We start from the raw sequence: 10,760 nt of genomic DNA, 5'->3' as shown, positions 1-10,760 counted from the left end.
ACAATGCCTAAAGTTAGTCAGCTTGCATGTGCAAAGTTAGCATTTGACTGATTAGCTGAAGTGTGGAAGGTGCAGTCAGCAGAGGCAGGCTGTTACCTTATGAAATACAGCATGACAGAAATAGACTAGCTTAAATATGGCACCTTGATGGAGTGCAGCTCTGTGGATGCTGGGGCCATGGAGTCATAGAGTTGTTGTAGGAGCCGCGGAGGCTCAGCAACGTTTATTTAGGGCTTTTAAAACTAATTTTTCTGGACCACACCTTGTTAAAGTACAAGAAGTAGGCAGTTGCTCGCTCATATAAAAACAAGTTTACCCACACAACACATATTTCTCAAACACTCAACTTTCTACATTCAGGGTCATCCTTCACATGTGACCTCATCCATTGACTTCCTATGACTCATGAAGGGTGGCAAGTCAACAAAATGCCCCCACCTTTTCAACTCAATCTCACAGCAACAACAGCTGCATTGGTCCTAAAACTAGACTACCCTGTCAGACACCTTCATGTCCACAACACAGCCTTGTAAACAGAGCATGGACAACAGTTATTAGCCCAGCCCCACCAATGTCATATCAGTTGGCAGACATCTGGCTCCAACTATGAAGTAGAGCTTCAGGGACTGTCACGCTAATCTGGAAATATGTGATGCAATGGGCTATATCAGAGCACTTGTTTCCCTGGGTGACAAAGGCAAAATGAGTCAGCCTCTAAATGTTAACCAATGGTGCCAACAACCAGGTAAGTACAGTCCACTCCTGTGCATTGGCTTCCACTGAGATTCAAGTGATCGTTGCTTAATTGTCTCTGATATGAAGGCCCTCTGTCATCAAAGGTACCTAACAGTAAAGAGAGGACCGATGTGGGAACCTATCAGCCCTCACTGCTTAGTTACCAAAATAACCAATGACAGTGTCCATTTCATCCTGTTGGTCTGCCTTGCCCTGCCACTCGACACCCACTGGTTATTCCAATGTGAGCTAGCTAGCTGCGACCTGTGTTGCTGCTCAGTTTGGCCACAGCGACTTGTGCATCTATTTTGGTATCTTCTGAGCTCGCTATCAGGAGCCTGGCCGCACCAGTGCATTTGAACATGGATCTGAAGGCTTGACTCACTTCGGTGAGTTTTCTTTATTCTTCCACTTCAATGGGAAAAGTCTGTTTAGCATGAATGACAGCCGCTAACTCGAATTTATTCTCAGCAGGTGGTACTGCACTGGATTCTTGGACTCTAAATTGAGGATTTGTGTTTGATACCAGGTTCTAGATTGGACCCCTATACTCAGCATGAAAGACCCATCACCAAGGTGAGGGAGCAGTGTGATTATATGGATGTTTACAAAGACATGAACAGTGAAAACCAGTGGACAGGATATAAGATAGTAATAGTAATTTTCATGTTTATAAACTTAAACAACTGAATAGTACCACAGCACGAGGGCCAGAGGACCTGCCTGTTTTTTATCATTATAAAATCATTGTCATGTCTTTGATGAAAATACATCTTTATATTCCAATAGTTGTGCCTTTATACAGTATAGTTAACTGGGGCATGTCATTCCTTGGGTATAAATACACGAGCAGATGCTGGGGAAAGTACCGTGGTTGCTAACTGATCTGTGGTTATAAGAGCTGGAAGATTGTTGGCGACCAAAGTCTATTGGAAAGCCAAAGCATTTCTGCAAGTTAGGCTCAAGATACAGTAAAGTCACTAGGTTCTAGCAATTTTACCTGGGTAGTTAGGTTTTGATAGTAATAATAATAATAATGAATTAATACTTCACAGCTTTTCTTCAAATCATCCTTGACTGTGAACATGAGGGCAAGGGGCGAAAGGACTGCTTGGCATTATGCTACACTGATCAAACAAAACATAAAAATTAAAACTATCAATTTAAAGCACATATACAATCAAATGCGGCAGAATCATGGAATATCTATATTTATATTTGTCTCAATCACTCTCATCTGCTTATAAGGAGAGTCATGGTTATGTGGATTGTTGAAGAGTTGAGTTATATGCCAGTGGCTATGCTCCCAGGTCAGGGCATATAAATGGGTTAATGAGATATTCTAAGACCTCACCCAGATAGCTAAAGAAAGCTACAGTAGAGCAGCTGCTGCTGAGGCGTACTGTGACTGATGTGATGATTTACTTGCATTTCCTGTGCTCTGTGGTGCAAACTTTAGGGTCCACATATTGTTCTAGAGCTTTGCAGAGTTGTCGTCTGTATATTAACCCAACAAATTAATTAAATGTGAAAAAGCTATGATTGCATTTGAGGGGTTGAAATGTGGGTCTTTCTTTTGAAATGCACAACACATGAACAAAGGAAATGTTAATCTTTTCTAATATTGTTCCTATAAATGGAGTGGGATACAAACAGTATGCTAAGTGCTCACAACTTAAGGCACCACAGTGTTAAAAATAGCCAAGCGCATGGTATGAAGTGTTTGTCTGCTGCCTGCATAGTGACAGCATGGCCGAAGTAGCACATGTCGTGTACATAAAGGTCATCAGTGCAACTACAGGGTTCAAAACCATTTATAGTAATCATGTCAATCAACCAAGCTTTCTGCGCATTTGTGAACTGCTGAAATGTTGATATAATCACAGCTTACAATATGCAGCCAAATACATAACTTAAAAACCACAGCCTTGACACTGATTTCACTTTCTTTTAAAGGAAGTTTACAAATCCTGCCACTTCCTTGATGTTATCGTGAGCTGGAAGAAAACCAAAGGACCTACAGTGCTGCAGCGGCTGTAGAAGAGTCAAGACTGGTGATGCACAAAACAGAAAGACACTTGTTGACATCATGAGCTGTGTGGAAAAGCGACACATGAGCCATCGGGTAGGGAGCATGCTCCACCATCGCTTCCCCAACGGCTTCAGCGACTTGTTTATGGACGAGACTGATCGGGAGGTCAGCACTCTCACCGATCGAGCCTTCCGAAGTCTCTGCGTTGGAGATGACGCAGTTTATAACGACGAGTTCTTGTATGGATACTCACCTTTCAGCTGCCACAAACCCTTGGCGGGGGAGCCTCTTAAAAAGACACATCATAAGGAATCTAAAAAGCAAGGGCAAAACAAAAACGACAAAAATGATGCCCAACCATGGAAACAGCAGCAACAGAATAATATGTCCCACATGTCATCTTTCCTTAAGGCATTAAGTGCCACAGAGGAAAGCTGTGAGGGAATGTTGATCAAAAATGGAGGCATGACAGATTCTAATGGGGAATCATGGGATAAGTCGGCACTTCGCAGCATCCAAAGAGAGCTATCGGAATTCTCCTCGGATTATCACACCAATCTCACAGAGAGACATTACAAGAACCATCACTCTGGCGATGGTTCATCAAACAAAACTGGCAAAGATCTTGCCCTTCTCTCAGGGAAATCCTCAAAGATCAAAAATGGGAAATCAACTGTCAAACTAAGGAAACTTAACATCAAAAACTTTTTCCTCCACAGTGAGTTTAGCCCTTTCCAAACATGGAGAGACTTTAACCGGTTCCCCTTCGGGCAAGAGGAGACAGTCACGTCTATTCTTCCCACAGATAATATCCCTAAATGGTATGACTTGCCATTTTACAAGGAGCTGACAGAGGCACACAGAAAAGAGACTCTGCACACAGAAGAGGCACAGTCATGCCAGAAAGCAGTAGTTGAGCCCCCTCCACCCACTGCTCCTAAACCCATCCCTCCGCCTCCTCCACCAAAGGTCCTGCCAAAGCCTTCAGCAACCCCAGCTGAGAAGAGGTGCTCATCAGAGGGAGGGGATGGGAATGCTGCCCCCTGGAGGCGCAACAGGTCCAGGGCAAAAAGTACTGTTCCAGTCAATCAGCCTGGGGTACCAATTCAAGACAATTATGCAAAGACAGTGGATGAAAGTCTTTTGTTGGTCAAAAAGGAGGCTAAATCTGTAGAGGTGAAAGCAATTGAAGAAGTCAGCTCTTTGGCCTCTACTCCATTCAGTATCTGCCAACTTATGACTCCCCTCATTCCCTCTAGACAACCAACAGAAACATCAGAAATCCTCCAAGGAGTCCTCTCGCCCTCTGCCCTTGACCTTCCACTTAGACCACACTCTGAGGCCAAAGTGACCCCTGAACCTCCGGTCAAGCGGGACAGCTACAAATCGCTAGCCTCTAGCATCCTCTTCAACCTAAAAGACAACAGGAAACGGGTGAAAAGCCGTTACAGCCCACCTAAATTCAAAACTTTAGAGTTGCCTGAGGATAGCATCCCATCTCCACAATCAGATCATTTGAAACATCCACAAGCTGGCTCTGAGGGCAATGCATCTGGCTTAAGCACTCCTGCCATTTTAAAAGATGGACAGACGGTTTGCAGTCCTATCTTGGAACCTGCTGGCAGCCCGACTGTGGATCCTACAAAACAAGACACTGAGAGGCCTCTGTCAGATGATTATTTATTATCAAATCTACTGCAAACCAAGAGGGAGGCTGCTGGTAACAGTGGTTTTGGTGAGGAGAATCCTATCTCACCCTTTATACACTCAAAAAAGAACAAGAGCCCAATGACTAAAAAGCAAAACTATCCCTCTCTGAATTTGTACAAGAAAGCCAGCCCTGTTGACAGTGATATGAAATATCTTCAAGTCCCTCTGAGCACCGGTGCTCCTGTGCACATAGACCAACCAGCTGAGACAAATGAACTTTCACCACTCATGCTAAACAAAGAAAAGTCCCCAAAAACACTGCCAACAACCACAGGGCTTTCACCAAATACTTTAAATGTCAACAAAGATCGTTCACCCATAATTTCACCCCAAGCAACTGAGAACGAGAGGTTGTCATCAAATATTTTGGTGGGGAAAAGACCCTCAAATGTACCAGGCAAAACAAAACAGTCAGTGAAAGACACAAAAGAAAAAGACTTTGGATTGCAGCCGGCTTCTAAGGAAAAAGATGCTGGCGGCCAAACCATGAGTACAATGGATGTGATCAGAGCAGCAAGGGAAGCAATTAATGCAACAAAACATAGAGCTCTATCTGCGGCTCAGTCAGAAAGCATCAGTAAGCCGATTTCAGAAATAGAAGAAATGAAGGAAAGAGAAATAGACGATAGGGTTGCTTATTCAAAGGAAAAGTTTAGCAGCAATAGGGAGAGTTTAATGGCAGAAAACAATGTTTTACTTCAAAGTAAAAATGAAACAAGCTAGTGCAGCTCTGGCTAGCAAAAATAGTAATGTCAAGAAAGAGCCTCCACCAGTTCCCAAGAGAACTTTTGCAAAATCTGATATTGAATTTGCTCTTGACAAACAGCAAACATATAATGCTGACAAGCCCACTAATAGTGATTTGGGGGAGGCAAAACTAGATTTACCACCAAAAGAAAATGAATCTGTCTCAAAACAAGGGAAGGCCAAACGCATATTCTCAGCCAGACAAAACAATTATATAAAGCATCAGAGACATGCATTGACGGATGATGAACAAGTAGAGGAATGTGAAGAAGGTGATTCGAATGTGAACAGGAGAATGGAGACGGATGATGAGTCACTAAAAGAAACAAGAGATAGTGAGCATATAATTAATGATTTGCATGCTTTGAAAGAGCTGGAGAGAGCAAGGCTTGGTGATCGTATTCTTGAGAATGCTAAGAACAAACTAGGGGTTATTAACATAGATGAGGAGGCCAGGGCTAAGAATGATTTGATCTCAAAGGAACTTCGGAATATAAAGAAGGGCATGCTGTCTATGAGAGGGAACACATCAGCTAAGAGAGACCTATTTGCAAAGAAAGAGAAAGAACAGAGAAAGCAGGAGGGTTTCACAAAATTAGACAGTAACGTCATTGTAAATAAAGCACTTATAAATGATAATTATGACAAAGCCAAAATGGCACTTGAAGAGATCATCTCAGAAAGGCAGAAGAGAAAGAATAAATTAACAGATCAAGATGCAAATCAAATAACTGATGAGAACGCAAGTGATGAAAGTTATGTAACAAGGGTAGAGCAACGTAAAAAAGCTATGAAAGACTCTATGATGGAGGGCAAGGAAAAACAAAATGGCAGCACTTCCACGCTAAAAGAGAAAGAACTAAAAGAAAGGTTAGGTGATTTGAGAGACCACAATCACATGAAGCAGATTCTGTCACAAACTGAACCTCGACTTGGTGAGACTCACAGATGGGGTGGTAGGATAGCTCTGCCAGGCATGGACAAGATTGGCAATGAGCTAGACGCACTCCTTAAAAGTAAAGCTAAACAAGTTAATGATAAATTAGCTGCTAATCCGGGCTATGAATCAGAGGAAATGAGTTTCAGACATGTAGAAAAACAGATGTCTGAAGACAGTGGAGAAAATCTGATTGATGAAATTGGAGGCAAAAAGTTATATGCTCCTCCTGTTCCCCCCAGGAGCAAAAAAGGAGGCAATAGAGAAGATGAAAGTGTTACTAAGGAAATAGATAGTTCACAAGATGCAGCAGGTGAAGATGTCTTTAACAGAGATGGGAAATGTGAGAATGGTGAGGTACACTTAAATGAGACAAGGAAGACAGGCTCAGGAAAACAAGAAGTAGACAGTAACCTGTTCAAAAAAGAGGCTGTTCCCAGTGTAAATGAAACCACTTCTGATAAAGGATTATGGGATGTGTTTAACAGTGCAAATTCAAAATCTATTACTGCAACTGATGCAGTAATGAGTGAGCCCTGTCTTACCTTCAAATTACCCACAATCTGAAAATAGATTATACTTACCACCAAAATTCAGAGAAGATGAAAATGAGGGGAATAACCTGCAGACAGATATGAGCCCCACAAGGGAAGCCACATTTGAAAGCAGCAATGCTAAAGCACTGGAAACGCGCAAGATAAAGCGAAAGGCCCCTTTAAAACCAGACCATTTAATTACACCAGATGGTAATGAAACTAAGAATCTAGTAGCTGAAGAGGAACCACTCAAAATAAACAGAACTGCTGAGGAAATAAACGTGGATACAGAGACTCTTAGTGAAATGCCCAGAAACATAATATCACCTTTACTGCTGGTAAATGGTATTAGTGTCAATCAGAGCCCACCTGATCAAGCCAGCTTGTCCTCAAAATCTTCCTATTTCTCTGTGGAGAGTGCACTGCACAGAAACACTGAGACTGAGTCAGTTGTTTACCACTCACTGGAGAACTTGATTGGAGAGGTGGTGGAGGTCGATGAGGGATTGCGGAATGTTTCACGGAACACGAAACAGGATTCGGAGAGGACTGAAGTGGATTATTATTCTCTAAGTGATCATGAGAGTGAGCCAGAGGTTGTAAAGTCACCAATAACATCTCCTCAAAAAGAAACAGAAGTACCATACAATGATGGCAAAGAAAGAGAAAATACCACCACAGACCAAAAGTTGACTCATGATGAAAATAATCAGACACCATTATCACCCTCTAACACTTTCTCACCAACCTTGGGGATCCCTGCCTTATTCAAAGTCAAAGACAATACTTTCAGTGCTAAGTTGAAGAAGACTGTACAACCTTGGTCACCAAGAGGGAATCTAGGTGGTTTAGAGAGGGGAGAGGAGGAGTTACATCAAGTGAAGGAAAATCCAGACCTCCCACCGGCTAATGAAACAGCTGCCAGTGGTAGCACTTCAGTTCCTGTAGAAATCTTCAAACCTAAAGAGATTTCATCCAACCAATCACCTCCTCCGCTGCTCTCGCCTTCAAATCTACAAAATGAAAACACAAAGAAACCTCAGTTTGGGCAGTTCCTCACTGTCCCACAGGAGGAGGACAGACTTTCTGGGGTGAGTCCATCATCAGAGGGAGTGGAGAGCTTAACAACCAGCACAGCTGACACAGCTGATGAAATGGGAGTGCTGATAGGCTGTGAAGTGTCAAAAGTTCCCAGTGAACACTCGGGATCCACCTGCAGTGGTAATGAAAGCCAAACAGGGCTACCCAAACCACCGGCTGTTTTACCCAAATCTGAAAAGGCTGTTCTCAAAGCCATTAAGCTGGCAAATAGAAGACTGAAGAAGGAGGAGGCCCAGAAGTCCTCCCACAAGTCGTCTCAAAGCAGCAGCAAACACAGAGCAGAAAGACACAAGGGTGACAAATCTGAGCAAAAAAGTAGCAGCAGCAGCAGGAATAGCAAGAGCAGTGAGAAAAAAAACAGAGAAAAAATGGAAAACAGTCATCATCAGAGTGAAAATCACCACAGTAAAACCTGCAATGACAGAAGTGAGCAACTACACCATGAAAGAGGAGGCCACAACAGCGAAAACCATCATGACAGAACAGAAATGAACAACAAAACACGGAGGCAGAGCCATGATTCAGTAGATAGCAACAACCAGAGCAAAGAAGCACTACCCAGTGTTGCAACAGAAAGGCAAGGCCGCAGCACTGACAGACACATCCGAGAGAAGTCCGATAAAAGGCATTACAGCACTGACAGGGTCATCAGTAATGTACCTGTGTACAAAGCTCATGTCGGCGAGAGACCAATGTCAGACAGGCCTTTCCAGCGATCACAAAGCATTGACAGGTACTTAGGAGATAAAGTGGAACGCAGGCTCAGTCGCTGATATGTCAGTCAACGAGAGGTTTGATCCAAGGGCCCACCGCATTGAGAAATCCATCATGGATGAGCTTCAGCAGAGAGGCCGAGCCAGAGACAAGGTGAGCAGAGACAACCTACTGAGGAGGAGTCACAGTATTGATGCATACAGCACCGAAGTACCTCAGCCTTCAACGCTGTCCCGCCAGTCAAGCCACACCAGCCACACCAGCCAGCTTTCTCGCCAGTCCAGCATTGAGCACACCATTGTCACGCAGTCCTTCCCTATGACCCAACGCAAGCTCCTCCAGGATCCAGACTCAGGGCAGTACTTCTTCGTAGACATGCCTGTACAGGTCAAGACAAAAACCTTCTTTGATCCCGAAACAAGAAGCTACGTGCAGCTGCCAGTCCAGCCACCAGAGGGTGCTATTCCGCAGGCATCCCCCATGGAGGTCTTGACCCCACCTCTGGTTGTTTACCACGGCTTTGTCCCGGTGCCTCTGTCCCCCATGGCTCAGAAAGCTACCATCCAAGCCCCTCATGTGGAGCCGGAGGAGTTTGAGCAGAGACACCTGGAAAGGTCAAGGCAAATGCACTGTAAGGAGGGACATCCATATTTAGAGCCTGTCTATGGTCAACATGACCACATGTTAGGGGAGTTCATGGGCACTGAGGAGCTCGACTGTCCAAGCTGATAGGCCCTGAGGTTTGGAAGGAAAAATCCACCCTCCTCATATGCTGTTTTGTGTCAACAAATTGTGGTGTTCATTGCATTCCAGGAATTATTTTGTGATCAAGTGCTGTAAGTTTTTGTTTTGGTATTCCCATCTTCAACCTGCCTTATCTACTTTTACTCCAGTTAAGTGATTTTCTACATTTGCCACAAGGATTTTTAAGCAAGCAAAAGTATTTGTTGATGGATTTCTCCCCCATTGGACTGTTCAATGATTGTACAAGATGGTAATTCCAGAAAGAAGTGCTCTGTTTTCTAAAAATCCTATGCTATGGAGATATCTCAGTCTGATGTTTCACAACGGTATATACTCTATAAGAAAAATATACAACAAGCAACAAAATGGACCCAGAAATGCAAGGTACATCGGCAATACCTGTTAATTTTTAACAGTGTTCAGGTGTTAAAGGGTGGATTTTTCCTTCAAGGTGAAGTGTTTTCTCACTACAGATATTTGACTCCTGTTTTGCTTTACTTACCTTAAACTTTCATGAGACACAGAAGCTGCGTGGGCTTAGTGAAGCTTATGAGGCCTCTACTGTGTTTATGAGGAGGCATGTGTTTGACTTGAGTGTGAACTGACAGATAATGATGAATTTGTGGATGAATGATAGTTGCTGCTGAATGCCGTTGTTTGAATGTGAGTTGAGGGAGTTGTGTAAGATAATGTGCAATTTTTGAGACAGATAAAGGACATGGATGATCCATGTACATAATGTATTTAAGTGTAAAGAGAGAGGGTAAGCCTGAATGTAAATGTGGAATATTTATTGTAAATGCTGAGTTTGTTATATTTAACTACAGAGGTTTTCAAGTCTCTACTACTTTTCAGGTATTGTGGCTTTTTATTATCTGAAAAGTTTGTTGCCTTGAGATTCTTTTTCCACCAGACAGTTTTCCAGTCATTTTAATTATTGTAAGAGATACATGAAACAAACAGAATCGATTAAATAAATATCTTTAATTTGTTACTGATCTCAACTAATCGTGTCCGCGCACCTAAATTTTAAAGTTCTTTGCATGCTAAAGTTGAAATTGCAGTTACACCTGTTGAATATGTTTGATACAACACAAATTTCATTTATACTGCCTAAAAGCTTGAACTGGCATTATTGCAATTAATGTTTTTAATGAGCAGAGGACATGAAGGAGAATTGGTATTGCAAGTTTGTTGCATTGGCATTTTTCTAAATTAGAGTAAAGCAGGGCTGTATTGTGTCTGTGATCCATTCCAATAAAAAACAACTGTTTTTACAGACTTGTGTTGTACTAGTGTTGATTGATTTCACTGCACTTATTCTTCATTTAAAGCACGTCTCACAAAGTGTAATCAAAACCACAAAACCCAATGCTCTCGATACTATTGCTTAATTAACTCCTTGATTATATGGAAATAATACATTTATTCACAAGTGAACAATTGTTATGTGCAGACTTTTGGTTGTAGAGCAGGTTTGTAGTCTTAATCTATACCTCTGTTC

General features: G+C 42.5%; 1 protein-coding gene across 4 annotated transcripts; it reads left to right on the top strand.

The window, feature by feature from the left end:
- Positions 1-553: 553 nt before the first annotated feature.
- Positions 554-10,537, top strand: LOC108889167 (cardiac-enriched FHL2-interacting protein). Of its 4 annotated transcripts, none has more exons than XM_018685532.2 (4): positions 554-745; positions 840-1,124; positions 1,210-1,311; positions 2,692-10,537. In XM_018685532.2, exon 4 carries the CDS (start codon positions 2,825-2,827, stop codon positions 5,198-5,200), a length of 2,376 nt encoding a protein of 791 aa, XP_018541048.1. In that variant the 5' UTR covers positions 554-745; positions 840-1,124; positions 1,210-1,311; positions 2,692-2,824; the 3' UTR covers positions 5,201-10,537. The 4 variants fall into 4 exon arrangements, with proteins under 4 accessions (XP_018541048.1, XP_050922257.1, XP_050922258.1 ...); XM_051066300.1 differs by having other exon boundaries at positions 1,207-1,311; XM_051066301.1 differs by having other exon boundaries at positions 823-1,124; positions 1,207-1,311.
- The last annotated feature ends 223 nt before the right edge of the window (positions 10,538-10,760 follow it).

This window comes from Lates calcarifer, linkage group LG23 (assembly GCF_001640805.2).
Source record: "Lates calcarifer isolate ASB-BC8 linkage group LG23, TLL_Latcal_v3, whole genome shotgun sequence".
Taxonomy (NCBI): domain Eukaryota; kingdom Metazoa; phylum Chordata; class Actinopteri; family Centropomidae; genus Lates; species Lates calcarifer.
This window is presented reverse-complemented; position numbering and strand designations above follow the sequence as displayed.